The sequence below is a fragment of the Gossypium arboreum genome, chromosome 3 (assembly GCF_025698485.1).
Source record: "Gossypium arboreum isolate Shixiya-1 chromosome 3, ASM2569848v2, whole genome shotgun sequence".
NCBI classification, from domain to species: domain Eukaryota; kingdom Viridiplantae; phylum Streptophyta; class Magnoliopsida; order Malvales; family Malvaceae; genus Gossypium; species Gossypium arboreum.
This window is the reverse complement of record NC_069072.1, coordinates 27095464-27111980: the sequence shown is the minus strand read 5'-3', so window position 1 is coordinate 27111980 and position 16517 is coordinate 27095464. Positions and strand designations below refer to the sequence as shown.

At 33.2% G+C, this 16517-nt stretch overlaps 3 protein-coding genes across 3 annotated transcripts; 2 read left to right on the top strand and 1 right to left on the bottom strand.

Annotated features, from left to right (window-relative positions):
* The first annotated feature begins 6470 nt into the window (after positions 1-6470).
* Positions 6471-6893, top strand: LOC108475151 (uncharacterized). The gene has a single exon (XM_017777143.1). It carries the CDS (start codon positions 6471-6473, stop codon positions 6891-6893), a length of 423 nt encoding a protein of 140 aa, XP_017632632.1.
* Positions 6894-13417: 6524 nt separating this feature from the next.
* LOC108474503 (protein PIN-LIKES 2-like) lies at positions 13418-14973 on the top strand. The gene has a single exon (XM_017776452.2). The coding sequence runs from the start codon at positions 13418-13420 to the stop codon at positions 14771-14773; it is 1356 nt and encodes a 451-aa protein (XP_017631941.1). The 3' UTR covers positions 14774-14973.
* A 251-nt stretch (positions 14974-15224) lies between these two features.
* On the bottom strand, positions 15225-16270 carry LOC108474820 (probable ribose-5-phosphate isomerase 2). The gene has a single exon (XM_017776845.2). The coding sequence runs from the start codon at positions 16268-16270 to the stop codon at positions 15488-15490; it is 783 nt and encodes a 260-aa protein (XP_017632334.1). The 3' UTR covers positions 15225-15487.
* Positions 16271-16517: the final 247 nt, after the last annotated feature.

Sequence of the window (16517 nt, the reverse complement as noted above, 5' to 3'; positions counted from 1 at the left end):
AATTTGATAGCAATTATTTTTGCCATTCTTTAATCTAATGAATGCATTCATCATATGAACATGAATTATTCCTTCATTAAAAGGTTTTATAGAATTTAAAATGCAAACTTCAGGATGAATAATCTATCGAGCATGACCTCTACTCCTCCGAACAACATCTTAAAGGCTTCCACAATAGCCATCTAAGAAATTATAAATGCTTGGTTTCTACCATTGAAAAACCACATACAACTTTTTCATATTCATTGTTTGAATATCATTAAGGCTTGATGAACATCATTTGAAATTTTTTTCCCAAGTAAACCAGAGAGATTAAAGATCTGAAGAATTTTTTTTTCAAGTAAAATAGACAAATAAAGATTAGGGATTTGAAATATTTTTTCCAAATAAAACAGAGAGAAAAAGATGATGAGGAACTTGCAAATAAGATTTCATTTCCCGTCTTAAAACTAGAGGAAGATGAGGAGGCAAGGGTTGGTACTTGGGAAGGGATAGTTATGGATATAGGTGTTGGGAAGGAAGAGAAACTGCAAATAGTGGCATTTACCCATTAGAAGAGAATGAAACATTTATAAACTCAATCCAGTGTTCACGTTAAAATAAGAGTAATGATTAGAAAGAGATATTATTTTAATTGTAAATTTAAGTAGTAAATCATTTTTCAAAATTTTTGAGTGCCATCACTTCGATGTCTCTTTCTTTTGTTGTTAAAGTATTTTGTTAAGAGAAGTTGGTTTGGATCTGTTAAGTTGTTATAAAGGCTGTTAATAGCAGTTTTTCCCTTACTTTCATTCATCTATGTATATAAACACTAAAATTGATAAATGAAATAGTAGTGTTTTCTTTCAAATAATTCATTCTTTAGTTTCCATTTCAGCATTTTTTAAGTAATTCTTTCATGGTATCAGCCACCTGAGTTCTGGGGCCTTATTTTTGATGTGTGTGTTCATGACAACCTCTGATTTTGCTTTTGCCTCTCGCGGTGGTTCGTCCTTCATCGGTTCTAGGTTAGTCCAATATTTTCTTAGGTATGATGCAGTTAAGTTAGATGAATCTAATTTTGTTCAATGGCAGCAACATCCAAGATTGATTATAGAAGGTTATGAGTTGAATGGGTTTATCGAAGGCACTTTACCAGCTCTACCGCAGCTTGTGCCGTCGCCGGAAGGCCCTCTAGTTTTAAATCCAGAGGCTTTGGCTTTTCTTCAACAAGAAAAATTACTTGCGTCTTGGTTTCTATCCACCATCAGTGGATCTCTTTTATCCCGTTTTACAGATGCTAAAACAACCTGTGATGTTTGGAGCACAGCAACTCGTTTGTTTGCTGTCGTTGCTAGTGCGAAGTTGTCTCGCTTACGTCATGAGCCCCACTCAATCAAGAAAGGCCACATGACGATCAAAGAATATGTCCTAAAGATTCAAAATACCTATGCGTTACTTGACACATCTAGATCGCGGATCTCAAAAGTAGAAAAAGTGGAGATTATTTTGACAAGGCTGTCGTCGGAGTATGATGCCATGCTCACACTTGCTTCATTCTCATCTAAGCTACTTCCATTGCAAAAATTAGTAGATGTGTTATTAGAATACGAAACTCGTTTGACTCATGTGGTGCAGGAAACGCCGATTCACGCTCATCTGGTAGAGGCCGCTTAAGTACCATTGACGGCGGATCATGTACATGGTGGTTGCACTTCCACTGGTGGTCGTGGGAGAGGTTTTTGCCCACGTGTTCAGTTTCAGATTTGTGGTAGATTTGGCCACGTGGCTCAACAGTGTTTTACCATTTCAATCGCAAATATGATAGTTCTCCTTCAGCGATGACTCTGACGCTAGTGGTTGGTGCTACATGCGGCTTGATTGCGAGGTTTAGTGTGCCTGTAGTGAATAATCATGGCAGTTCTTGTGTATTTACTTTGCTCTCAGCTGTTTCTGGTCAGGTCGGGTCATGCTTGCCAACAGCATCGTCGGGTTCCAATCTAGGTGGTTGTTGGGGTGGTGCTCCTTCTCATGCGGCCACTTCCCGAATGAAGTTCCCTTGGGTTTCTTCTAACCCTCTTGCTTTGTGGGATACTAATGCAGGCCATCAGTTTGGGCCACTTGAAGGAGCTGCTGGGCCACTTGGGTAGGCCATGCACTGGTGCGGCTAGGCCGACTGCTCCAAGCTATTGTTATGGGCCTCTTGCGTTAGATCAGTAGGTTGGGTCTACTTATGTTTCTACTTGGCAGCAGCAAGTTGGGCCTGCTCAGGGTGTTTCTTGGCAATAGGTTGGGCCTGCTAATGATGCAGTTGGGTTTTTTGGTACAGGATTGGGCCAAATGCCAATTGTGTTGCTTTTGGGGGCTCGTCTGATTTTTTCGTCCACTGGAGATGTTCATGAACTGCGTAATGGGTTTGGATTACTGTGGTCTACGAAAAAAGGTGCGTGTTATTTTTGGCCCGATTCTTGATCTTTTTATCCCTTACCGTACACTTGGTTACCTAAAATTCCCGATCTACATACATCCGACTTATCAGACACTAGTGGATCTAATATAAGCACAGCCCGATATGGGTCTAATTTTAATAATAGTGACTTGTGTATTTCTATTTCTGTAAGGACTTCGTCATGGTATCATGATTCAGGTGATACACATCATGTTCGCAAGGAAGCTTCTACCTTGAATGCGTCCTCTCCATACTCAGGTACTTTTTCTCTCTTAATGGGTGACAGGACTCCTGTAAATATTTCGTGTGTTGTGGATTCTGTCTTGCCTACACAAAATAAATTACTACGTTTATCAAATGTATTGTGTATGCCAAATATATGAAAAAATTTGTTGTCTGTTTCTAAATTTGCTAAAGAAAATAGCGTATTCTTTAAGTTTCATCTGACTAACTGTGTTATTAAGGATGTACAGACTCGAAAAATCTTATTGTGGGGCCACACTTGTTATGGACTCTATCATTTTTCCCTTGTTGCTCCTGCTCCGATTCTTGAGTTTCTTTCTATTCACAACACTGGTCTTCTGTCTACATCTAATGACTGCGCTGCGTTTACCTTATGGCACCGCCTACTTGGGCATCCCTCTGATGTTATTACAAAATTTGTTTTGGATAAATGTCAAATTGTGCTATCTAAGAAGGTTTTTGATGTTTTGTGTATTGCCTGCAAAAAGGGAAAATTTCATAAATTGCCCTTTTCAAAGTCTAGTACTGAATATACTGATCCATTTTCCATGGTTGTCTCTGACCTATGGGGACTTGCATCTCTTGTTTGTAGCAATAATTGGTACTATGTTTTATTTATTTTCATGTGTAGCCGTTTTACTTGGATATATCTTTTTTGTCGTAAGTTCTAGGCTATTGATTATTTCATTCATTTTCAGAAGATGGTCAAAACACGGTTTGAAAAAGAAATTAAACAATTTCAGATTAATTAGGGTAGTGAGTTTTACGCTTTCTCAAAAATTCTAGCAAATCATGGGATCGTTCATCGGCTCTCGTGCCCACATACATTCGAACAAATTGATGTTGCCAAACGTAAGTATAGGCATATTGTTGAGATGGGTTTTACTCTTTTAGCTTAAGCGAATTTACCCATAGACTTCTAGGGTTATGCTTTTTGTTATGCTTTTCATCTAATAAATAGGCTACCAACACCAATGTTGAAAGGTAAGTCTCCTTACAAAGTTCTTTATGGGCAGGACCCATCATATGATCACTTACGTGTGCTTGGTTGTTGTTTTCCATAACTGCGTCCATTTAATAATCATAAGCTAGAATTTCATTCTCAACCGTCTATGTTTTGGGGGTATAGTTCTTAGCATAAAGGTTATTTTTGTCTTACTTCAACTGGTAAAATAATTGTTTCTCATCATGTTGTATTTAATGAACAACGGTTTCTGTCTCCTACGCATACTATGACATTCTTTCCGCCTAGTGGGTGTGTTTCCACTCATGTTTCCCTTGTTCAGTCCTTCGCTTCTAGGTCCAGTTCTTTCTTACCTCCTACTAACACATACTGAGATTGATGGCGTTGCATCCTGGCTTGTTACACCTGAAGAATCTCCAGCTGATTTGGATACAGCTTATGTGCAAAATGACTTCTCTAAATTACCTGATGACTCCAATCCTCCTGTTCAGTCTCCTGCCATTCCGGCTGCTTCATGTGACCCTTCGAATATGGGAAATATTCATCCCATTGTCACTTGGTCCAAATTCAGGGTTTTTAAACCAAATATTTTCTCGGTTGAAGCTACCGATTTTGAGCCACGCATGATTACAGAAGCATTTGCTAGTCCGGAATGGCGATTTGTTGCTCAAACTGAGTATGATACTTTGATGCGTAATTCCACCTGGACACTAGTTCCCTTACTACCTGGTTGAAAGGCTATTGGCTGTAAATGGTTATTCAAGGTAAAGAAAATAGCTCGTCGTAAAGCTCGTTTAGTAGTAAAAGGGCGCTCTCAAGTACTTGGGTGTGATTTTAAGGAAATGTTTAGTCCAGTCGTTAAACCTGCTAGTATTCAGATTATCTTATCACTTGTTGTTTCCAACGGCTGACAATTCCAGCAGGTTGATGTCAACAATGCATTTCTGAATGGTGATCTCACTGAAGAGGTATACATGCATCAGCCTCCTGAATATGTGCAATATGGTCCAACTGGTGAATGTTTGGTATGTCGTTTGTCAAAAACTCTATATAATTTATGTTAAGCGCCACGAGCATGGTTTGACAAGTTAAAACAATTTCTAGCTTCTGCTGGTTTTCAGTTGTTTAAATCTTATGCTTCTTTGTTTGCTTGAATAACGGATACCTCTTATATGTATGTGTTGGTATATGTGGATGATATAAACGTTACGGAAAGTGCTTCTACTAGTATTGACATTTTGTTCATCAGTTGCATAATGAGTTTTCCTTGAAGGATATGGGTGATCTGCATTATTTTTTGGGAGTTGAAGTTACTCGATTGTCTACTAGGTGTCTTCATCTTTGCCAGCAAAAATATATTCTAGATTTGCTTGATAGAAGCTCATTAGCTAATGCTAATGCAGTTCACACTCCCATGATCAGTTCTTCTGTGATGTATACAGATGAGGGCGATTGTCTGATTCATCCTACAGAATATCATAGTCTTACCGAAGCTTTAAAATATGTTGTGCTTACTTGTCTTGACATTGTGTATATAGTGAATCGAGATTTTCAATTCATTCATTCTTTTACCAATGTTCATTTTGTTGCATTGAAAAGGATATTACGATATTTACATGGCACTATTGAGTATGGCTTAGTTGTTCGCCTATCCGACAAGCTATTTTTGGTTGGCTACACCGATGCTAACTGAGGCTTGGATTTTGATGATAGACATTCTAAAACTGGCTACTGTGTTTACTTTGGGAATACACCTGTCTCTTGGTGCTCTAAAAAGCAACAGGTCGTCTCTCGCTCTACGGCTGAGGCTGAGTACAGAAGTCTGACTACGGCAACTAGTGAGATCACATGGCTAATGTCTTTATTGCGTGAGTTACGGCTTCGCTCTGCTGATACTCCTACTCTCTGGTGTGACAATTCCAGTGTCGTTGCAGTTGCTACCAATCCTGTATTACATTCTAAGTTTAAACATGTCGGGAAAGAATGGCTAATTGCTCTCTCATTATTGGTGAAGTACCGGCTTGTGATCAGGTTGTTGATATCCTCACTAAACCTCTATCAGCTTCTGTTTTTACTCGGTTCCATAATCTTCTTCGAGTCTTACCTCTCGGGAAGATGGGTGAATGTTAAAGTATTCTATTAAGAGAAGTTTGTTAGGATCTATTAAGTTGCTATGAAAGCTGTTAACAACAGTTATTCCCTTACTTCTATTCATCTCTGTGTACATAAACACTGAAATTAATAAATGAAGTAGTAGTGTTTTCTTTCAAAGAATTCATTCTTTAATTTCTATTTTAGCATTTTCTAAGTAATCCTTTCTCAAATCTTTTTTTTTTAGATTTTAGAAAGCATTTATAAGCGTAGAAACCCCGATTTTAATGTTAAACATTTACAATTATAAAATTAGGGTAATTATTTTAATTCCACGATGTCTTAATTATTTATTTTTAATTTTAGCTAAACTTGTATTGAAGAGCGCAATTGACCTCAAAACGGACAGATACGATATGGATGTATGATTACACTGAAGATTATGTAGTGAATGATAAATTTAAAGTCAATAATGATTGGAGGCTCTCTCACGCTTCACCCAGATGCGTTGCGTTTTCATTGCAACCTTAATTAAAAAGAAAAGAAAAACCAGTATTACGCGTTAAAATCAACCGTGGATTGGCCCACACGTCCCGAAAATGAATCTCCAACTGCCTTCATTTTCTGCTAACTCTTCAATTCAAGCCTCTGCTCCCAATAACGTACTTCCTCTATAAATACTCCCAAACCCATATATATTCCCTCATTCCTCCATCATTTCACAACCTTTTATTTTAACCAACCATGGAAACCACTTCCTCTCTTTGCAACAATCATTCCTTAGCTTCACCTCTTCCTTTTCGTCCTCCCTCGAAAACCGTTTATACCAAAATACTGGCCTCGAAAAGAGATGCCCACAGTCACAACTTCGACGGCAAGCTTGTCGACCAGAACATGATCGTGTTAAGAATGCGGATTCACGAGATGACCAAGTCGGAGAAGAGTTACGAACCACCCCGGCATTGGATGGAGTGGGAGAAGGAATACAAGAAATCATATTACGACCTTGATGTCTGTGAAGCACTAGGGTATTTGCAATACAAGTTAATGGAAACGAGGCCAAGCTTTGCTTTGGGGATGGCACTTCTTCTTCTGCTTAGCCTACCAACTTCCTTCGCCATTGTTTTGTTTCATCTCATGCATATCATAAAAGGGTTTTACTTATAATTAGATTCGCTCTCTCTCTCTCTCTCTCTTTTTTTTTTTCTTCAGAACTTTGATCTTATTTTTTGTAACCAACATTTCGTTTGCTTAGTTATAAGCACATTTGTTGGAATGAATCTTCCATTACGTAATCCCTGTATGTATATATGTATACATTTAAAAGGATAATTTAGAATTCTTTTCATCCCTTGCGGCCACGCCAAGGTCGTCAATCTACTTTGCTTCTAAGCAACTTTTCTTCGCGTCTAATACTAGATTTATTTATTTTTAATCCTGCTACGCTGAGAATTTAAATTATTAATTATAAAAATACTGATTATATTAAATAATTTTCTCTAAATTTAATTATTGATAAATAGGTACGTATTAAATTTATATATAAACTTTGGTCATATGCATATGTATAAAATGGTGTTAATTCAATAATGAATTTAGTTAATTTTGGGTAGGACAACAAGTGAAATCATTGGATAATCAATCCTGAAATTGAGCACTAAAACTATAAGAGTCGGTAGTAGATAAAGAAAACTCAGTTGACCCCCAAAAAATATTTATATTCTGAAATCCCATAAAGCTTAAGAGACTAAAGTATGGGAATCTAACTGAGCAAGCATGCTGGTAAATCTCTTCATTCTTAAGCAGTAAATGATTTGGAATTAAAATGGAAAAAGAATGTTGTAATTGGCACCCTTGTACCGATTAACCTGCATTAATTTGTAAAAAGAAATTGTCTAACAATGGAAAATTTCTACCAAATTATGAAAAGAACGATGGTTCTCATTTAATTTTCATACGTTCATCTTTTCCACGTTCAACATACCAAAAAGATAGTATTATATGATATTTCATGTCATAAATGCATAATAATCAATTTATACTTTTAAAGAAAAAGAAAAGGAAAAGGAAAATTCTTAATAGAAAACCTTAATTAAATCTTTTAAATACAGGATTAACCTATCAAATTCATTAAAATACCGACCTTGTCCCTTTTAAAACTTTTAAACAAAGGTGAATTACCTTAACTACTTTTTTTATATTAAATAAATATAATTATTAACATATAAAAAATTATGCTTTAAAAGGCACTCAAATTTTTTCGAAAAAATCAATTAAGTCACTACAACCTTTTGAACCCAATTGAGCCCTTGAATTAATAAAACTAACCAAACAAACTTTTTACTAGCATTGACTGTTACAATCCTGCTGTGGCCATTAACAACACTAACATGGAGCTACATGTCAGAGATAGTTGCTGACATCTGTTGCTGACATAGTAGTTCTATGTTAGTAAAAATATAAAAAATAATTTTTTAAATAAAAGGAATATTTAATTTTTAATCAAAATGAAACTAGACATATTGTTGTCCAAGTTAATTCATTTCAAAGCTTAATTTTTTAAAAAGTTAAAATATATATTAAAAATTATAAACTTTTAAAATATTATTAAATATATAAAAATTTAAAAGTTAATAAAATAATAAAACGATTTAAAATTAAGCCCATAATAAATCTGGACATATGGTTGTTTACATTTACATGGAATCTGGACAACTATATGACCAAATTCATTCAAGAAGATTTTTCCTAAATTATAAAAATTTTAAAATATTAAAATTAATTTTCTTTAAAAATTGATTTGTATAATGTTTTAATTGTATTGGTAGCTTTTAGAATATTTAAAAATAAAAAATTTTTATAAAATAAATATTATTTTAAATTTTAATATTTTTAAACTTTATATAATTTAGAAAAATCATTTTCAATGAATCTAGAATTTTTAAATGGTTTTATTGATTTTAATTTTTTAAATTTATTTAATATTTTTATAAATTTTAATAATGTTTTAGAATTTATAATTCTTTTAAAAAATATTAAAAATTTTTAAAATTTTTTAAAAGAAATTAATCTTTAAAACAAATGAAATTGAACAACCATGTGTCCAAATTCATTCCAATAAAAAATTAAATATTACTTTTAATTTTTTATTTTAAAAGTTTTGAATTTTTATCTTTTGTTGACATGGTAGCTAATGTGACATTTCCACGCCAGTAACTGTCGCTGACATGAAAAGCCACATCAGTGTCGTTAATGACCAAGTCAACGTTATTATGATCAATTTTAATTGAAGAGCCTATTTGCTAGTTTTATTAGTTCAAAGGCCCAATTAAATGAAAAAATAGTAAGAGTTAAATTTATTTTTTCAAAAAATTTAAGAAATTATATATGATTATAAAAAAAAGCTATAATATTTTAAACATATTAAAAAAAAAAAAAAACACTTCTATTGTCTCCCTTTCTTTCCTTTCACCTTATTTCTTCCTTTTTCTCTCTTTCCTACCTTAATTTCCCTTTTTTAGCTCCCTTTCCCTTCCCGGCCCCTTTCTACCCTCAACCCACTACATCTCCAACCAAAAATAGAGTCAAATGTCACCAATTTAATAATAGTTCCCTCACATTTCAATTCTATTCACTTCTTAAAAATCTTTGTTCATTTAAACCTGTGATCACATTCTCACATCACTCATCATACTTCTTTATTAATTAACCCTCTTTACCATCGTTATCATATTTTTTTTCACTTTTATTCATCATTAATAAATATTTTATTAATTCCAGTTACATCAATTGATATGCATCTTTTAATAATAAATCAAATAATCACTTCTCATTTTAATATCGATAAATATTTTGATTTATGTCGATTGCACTAACTTGTTCCACTTATTACTGGTTGCCCCAACTGAAACAATCTGCATCAGCAGGTGCATTGTTAAATTTTAACTAATATAAAGTAGTGGTTTTAAAATTTAAAAGTAGAAAGATTAATAAATAAATAAGTCAAGGTCTTATATAACAAGCAAACTAAAGAAAAAATCTCTAAAAGTTACACAAAACATATGTTTTTATTAAACTTCCATTTTATAAACTTAGAATGAGATGATCTTGTTGTAGATTTTTTTTTATAATGTTGTAGATAATTTTATTGTTTAATGTATAAGATAATGGTTTTCCTTATTTATTTTAGATTTGTTAATAATTAAATTTTATTTGTGAAATTTATTGAAGAGTGCTTTATATAATCGATTAATATTCTTTTATATTTAAAATTTATTTAATCCCATATATTTGATAGTCCATTCTTTACAAAACAATCTATGATATTTTAAACATTCAACCCTTAAATTTGAATGATTTAACCCTTGTAATTTATATTTTACTCTCTTTCTAAGTCAATCCTTTAGTCTTTGTATTTTACAAAATCCTTCAATGTTTCCACCATAAATTCAAACTCAATTTCATATAATTAATTAATCTTTTATTTTATATTTATTTATTCTTAATTGAATCCTAGTTTATATTTACTTTTCATTCTTTCACAATTACACTTTAATATCAGATAACCAAGTTTCAAGCTTAACTATTATAATTCTTTCCTTTATTATATTAAAATCTTGGGTAAACTAGAAGAATATTCAGCCTACCACTTTATTTTATTTTATTCACTTAATTATTATTTTTATTTAATCACTTAACTTTTAAATTTAAATATTTTAATTAGTCTCCAATTATTTATCATAAGTGACAAGAAGTGACCTGGCTTTTTTATTGGCCTAATAACATTTCTTCTATTTAATGTTTACATATTCTATCAATTTGATCCTAAATCTAAAAAGTTTAAAAATTTTAGCTTCAATGTTTACAAAATATTTCATTTTAGTTGTAATTCTAAAGAATTCAATAAATTTAACCCTCAAAATTTACAAAACTTATCAATTTGTTTCTAATTTTAAAATTTCAAAAAAGAAAATATTATAAAATCATTTTTGGATAAAAATTATAAAATGATTTTAAATTTAAAATTATAAATAAAACCCAAAACATATATATGTTAAAAATTAAAAATTACAAAAAAAAGAGAGAGAGAGAGAAATGATTCAAAAAGAAATGAACATGAAATGAATTGATGGGTATTAGAGAGAAATGAAGTTGAACATCCCAATAAGACATAGAATTGAAAAGTTATTTTCCTTAGCTTAGTTTGATTTGTATTTTTAATTTATGGATTGAATTTTCTAGGACTTCGATCGTTTGACCAACGTACTTGTAGGGCTGGCCCTGGGAGTTGTTTTGAAGTGTAGTCTCCCAAGGCCCAAGGTTAAAAGGGGCCCAAAAAAAATATTTATTCAGCTTAATGTGAGAAAGTTTCAAACTAAAATAAATTAATTAAATTCTTAGAGTTTTCAATTTTTAGCCATAAATATTGATCTTCAACTCCTTACTTCTCCAAACCTCCTCTAATTCCCAAATTCCAACTCCTACCATTAAAGTTAAAAAAGAATTTCAATTTTCCCCAAAAAAATCTACTGTTACTAGCATTCAACCTTTTTTTATTTTTTCATAACCATGGCAATGGGAGAAAAAAGAGGAAGGAGGGAGAATTATACCTGCAACAATGGTAAATCTGGCAGACCGCAAATGGGAGGCTCTCAATCTCTCATATATAAAGTAAAAATTAATAATTTCAATTGATTGATTCTATTCTGATTTTGATGAATGATTATTACTCAAATGAAATTTAACCCTATTTAATTTGTAGAAAATTTCTCCCATTGCCATGGCTTTGGAAAAATAAAAAAGGTTGAATGCTAGTAACGGTTGATTTTTTTTTTTGGGGGATGAACTTTTTTAACTTTAATGGTAGAAGTTGGAATTTGAGAACTAAATGAGGTTTGGAGAAGTCAAGAAGTTGGAGATGAAGCATTTATGGGAAAGAGCTGAAAGCCCCTTTTTTTTCCTGGCAATGAATTGATAATGTGTATGTCAAAAAACTTAAAAGGTGAAGAATTTTTTTCCCAATTGAAGAAATAATTTTTTTGAGCTCTTTTAACCTGGACTTTGGACCACTGCACTCCTAAACTATCCTAAGGCTAACCTGCTAAGAATAAAATGTTGAAATAAGACTTTTACAAGTATTTAAGCTTTAAGTTGTGTTTCATCATTAAAGCTTATAAAAATTATACTGATAATTTGTTGATTTCAATAACAAATGGATTGTGGAAGTATATATATATATTTGAAGGATTTGTATGATTTATGTATTTTACTTCCTTTTATCTAATTAATAAAATAAAATAATTTTATTTATTTATTTTATATTTATGTATTTGTTTTATATTTCACTTAATAATATCACTTACTGCTTTTAAAATTTTGTTTATAGAATAATATGTTTATTGTTTTCTCACATCATCAATAAAATTTTTAAAAGTAAGAATAATTTAATATATATTTTTGTTAGATTAAATTTAAATAAATAGTTTAATAAATAAAAATTAATTAGATAATTTATCCATTTGATTTAACTTAAATATTTATTTATATATTATATATTTTAAACTTTGATTTTAACAAAAAAAATAAAATCAATGATCACATTTTTAAAAGTAGTATTTCTTAAATTATATAATTTATCTATTTATTAGATTTTATCATTATTTTCAAATATGTATTTTACATATTCATTAGATAGCTAAAGTATTTAAGTTAAATAAAATGGATTATATTAAATAGAGAATATTCTATTTAAAACATATTACATAAATATTTAATTAGGTAATCATAATTTTTAATTTTAAATAAATATTTATTAAATAAAAATAATGAGATAATTTGTCTATTTTTAACTTAAATATTTATTAATATATTATTTATAATAGTATCTATTTTAAATTTTGATTTTAACATAAATTTTAAAAATTAATTTATTATTTTAATTATTAAAATACTTTTAATATAATTTAATCATACCACCAAATAATTAAAAAAAAAAACTAGTTAGTAATGAGTTCACATCATGAGAAATGAGAGTGTTAGTTGCATGCCACCTTAACAGCTTCGATTATTAAGTACCGAACTGAGAAGATTGTATATTTTAAGGATTAAATCATAAATTAAATTAAAATTTAGGTATTAAGTAGAAAAAGTAGATTTAAAATAAAATTATTGTAATTCAATCTCGTACATATCTCTACTTGTGAGTTGACAGGTTTCCCGTGAATCTTTGAATTTTATCTTCTCTGTACTTCTCTGCAATACTTTAGTAGTTCTCCTGGCAGTTCTGATCCGTAAGTTCTATCTTTAACCTCTTTCTTCTTTTCTAGATTTTTTTTTTTTAATTTTTGCGGTGAAGTACTTTCTGATTTATTGGATTTATTATTACTATATCTATGGAAGTCTTGGATACTCTTCTCTGCGTTTTCCCATTGGTTTAGCTGGATTAGGGATCATGTTATTAATCCGTTTCTTGGTGTTGGGTATTTCTTTGAGTTTTTGGCTATTGATAATTTTGAGATATTTCGTGTTATCATGTTGAACCCACTTTATACGGATTACAATTCAATTGGGTTTTAGAGATTATCTTGGATTTCACCTGTTCGATTGTGTAATTATTTTTCTTCTTTTTATATTGCAGGAAGAACTTTTAAAATTGTTATTTGATATTCGAGAACTTGGAAGGAAGACCAAAGATGATTCGATATTTAGCTGAATTTTATAAAAATGATATGAAATCTAATAGTGAAGATCTGTTAAGTGCCATATTGCCTTTGATGAAACTTTTGTCTCTTACAGTCATAGGATTATTTCTTGCACATCCCAAAACTCAAATCATTCCAAGAGCCACATTTAAGCTCCTAAGCAAGCTTGTTTTCGCCCTATTCTTGCCCTGCCTAATTTTTACTGAACTCGGTGAAAGTATTACCATTGATAGCATTGCTCGGTGGTGGTTCATTCCGGTCAATGTGTTAATCAGTACTTTTGTTGGTTGCTTGCTGGGGTTGTTGGTGGTCATTATATGTCGTCCGCCACCTGAGTACCAGCGATTTACCATCGTTATGACTGCCTTTGGCAATACGGGAAATCTATGTCTTGCTATTGTTGGATCTGTGTGTCACACTTCGAATTCCCCGTTTGGGCCTCATTGCCACTCGAGGGGTGTGGCCTATGTCTCTTTCGCACAATGGGTTGCTGTTATTCTTGTCTATACCCTGGTTTATCACATGATGGAACCGCCGTTGCAGTTCTATGAAGTTCTTGAAGAAGGGACTGAAATTGAGGAACAAAGGCCGGTAAATGATATCAGCAGGCCTCTTCTTATAGAAGCTGAATGGCCAGGCATTGAAGAAAAAGAGACCGAACATTCTAAGACACCATTCATTGCCAGGATTTTCAACAGCATCTCTAGTCGTTCAACATCCACTTTCCCTGACATTGATATCAATGGTGACACTAGCGGGAGCAGTCCCATGTCCATTCGGTGCTTGGCTGAACCTAGAGTAGTCAGGAAGATTCGAATTGTTGCTGAACAAACTCCGATACAGCATATACTTCAGCCCCCTACAATTGCATCTTTGCTAGCAATCATTGTTGGCACCGTGCCTCAATTAAAATCCTATGTCTTTGGATATGATGCTCCCCTGTCTTTCATAACAGACAGCTTGCAGATTTTAGCAGGTGCAATGGTTCCTTCTGTGATGCTCATTCTCGGGGGTATGCTAGCTGAGGGTCCAAATGATTCTAAGCTTGGACTCAGAACCACCATCGGCATAATTGTGGCAAGGCTGTTGGTGCTTCCTTTGCTAGGAATAGGGATTGTGACACTTGCTAGCAAGTTGGATCTTCTTGTAGCTGATGATGCAATGTACAGATTCGTGCTCTTGTTGCAATACACTACACCAAGTGCCATTTTATTGGGAGCCATCGCCAGTTTGAGGAGTTATGCAGTTAGAGAAGCTTCGGCACTTCTCTTCTGGCAGCATTTGTTTGCCCTGTTTTCATTGTCTCTTTATGTAGTGGTTTACTTTAAATTGCTGCCAGCTATGTAGCTTGATCGGCTACCATGAAAATCTTGTTGGTTAATATGTTAGTAGGAAACTGTTATCCAGAGTCAGTGCTGCTTGTCCCCGTTCCATTGAAAATGTAAGACGTTTGTCTGACTTGATTTTTTTGTTTAGTTTGTATGTTTTGGGACAGTAGTATTTGCCAATGAAGTTTGTGAAAACTTTAAAAAGTTTGCCCAACACAACTATGTTCACAGTTTATTTAGTTTAGCTCGAAATAAGGTCAAGCTATCAAATGAATTCAATTAGCTTGATCGAGCCTCTGAATTCAAAAACCCAATACTGAACTTCCATGGGATTTGCAATTTGATGATTCATCACAGAATTTTTTTTTTTTAAAAAAAGAAGAGTAATTGAATGCCATATTGAAGAAGATGATGAAAGTCCTCTTTGCTTCAATGTCAATTTGACTATGGGTCAAAAATTCCAAATCAAATGCAATAATAAACCGATTTTGTGATTAAAATGATCATAGAACAGTTGACATTCATCATTCTCATAGTTCAGCTACTGCTTTCACAATCCTAACATCCCTAAATCTTCTCTTCCCTTAAATTTGTGTCCAAAACGAAAATAACAAAACTTGAGAAGACAAGACAACTCTTGTCATCAATCAATAAATGCCAAAAAAGGAAGAATCCATTCCCAGCTGCAATAGCAATTCCCTAATTATTAAAATAAAGTTAGTTTGAGTTTGTACTACTTATTCTTGATGGTGATTCCAAGCTCCCCTGCAACTATAACAGTAGTGGCCATAGCAAGAAACATGCCATGCTCAACCACACCAGCAATCCTCAAAATAGCATCGCTTGCCACCTGCAAATCCCCAATATCTTTCTTCAAATACAAATCCACAATGTAATTCCCATTATCCGTTACGAAAGGCTCCCCTTTACAATCATTCCTCAGCTTGGCAACGCAACCAGAATCTCGAAACAAGTTTTGGAGTTTTTTGGCAGTGAATTTCCAACAAAAAGGAACAACTTCGACGGGCATAGCCAAACCGCTGCCTCCCAAATACTTGACCAACTTGGATTCATCAACGATACATACAAATTTCTTGCAAGCTCCTTCCACCATTTTCTCTCTTAACAGAGACCCACCTCGGCCTTTCACCAGATTAAGATGCGGGTCCACTTCATCAGCACCGTCGATTGCCATATCAATGGTAGGGTGGCTGTCGAGATCCGAAAGTGGGATACCTAAAGAAATAGCTTGTTCTTGTGTTTTTTTGGAGGTGGGGATTCCTATGATGTTGGTGAGCTTGCCTTGACGAAGCAACTCGCCGATCCGGTCGACGGCGTGTTTGGCCGTGGAACCTGTGCCCAGACCCAGAACCATGCCTGATTCCACGAACTCAACGGCTTTGTAAGCGGCGATTTTTTTTAATTCGTCTTGGGTTAGGATAACCGGCGGAGACATAGGAGGAGACAAAGACAAAGCCTCCATGGAAGAAGCTTTTTCAGACCAAGCAACAGCCATTATTTGGGCGGGGTTAATCGGTAGCAAACAATAAAGAAGAATATATTAAAAATTTTGGCAAGTTAAAAACTAAATCAACCAAAAAAGTCAAAAGGGTATGAATAGTGAGAGAAAAAGCAAAGAAAAGAGTGGGAATTTTCTTTGCTTTGAAGAAGAAGGGCGGGGAGGCGAGCGAGGTATGAGGTATGAGGTATAAGGGATTGTTTGGGTGTAGTGTGAGTGGGCTGCCCTTCCTTTGCTTCTTATA

Coding starts and splice junctions, on each gene's coding strand:
- LOC108475151 (XM_017777143.1), top strand. CDS start 6,471: ATGGAAACCACTTCCTCTCTTTGCAACAATCATTCCTTAGCTTCACCT.
- LOC108474503 (XM_017776452.2), top strand. CDS start 13,418: ATGATTCGATATTTAGCTGAATTTTATAAAAATGATATGAAATCTAAT.
- LOC108474820 (XM_017776845.2), bottom strand. CDS start 16,270: ATGGCTGTTGCTTGGTCTGAAAAAGCTTCTTCCATGGAGGCTTTGTCT.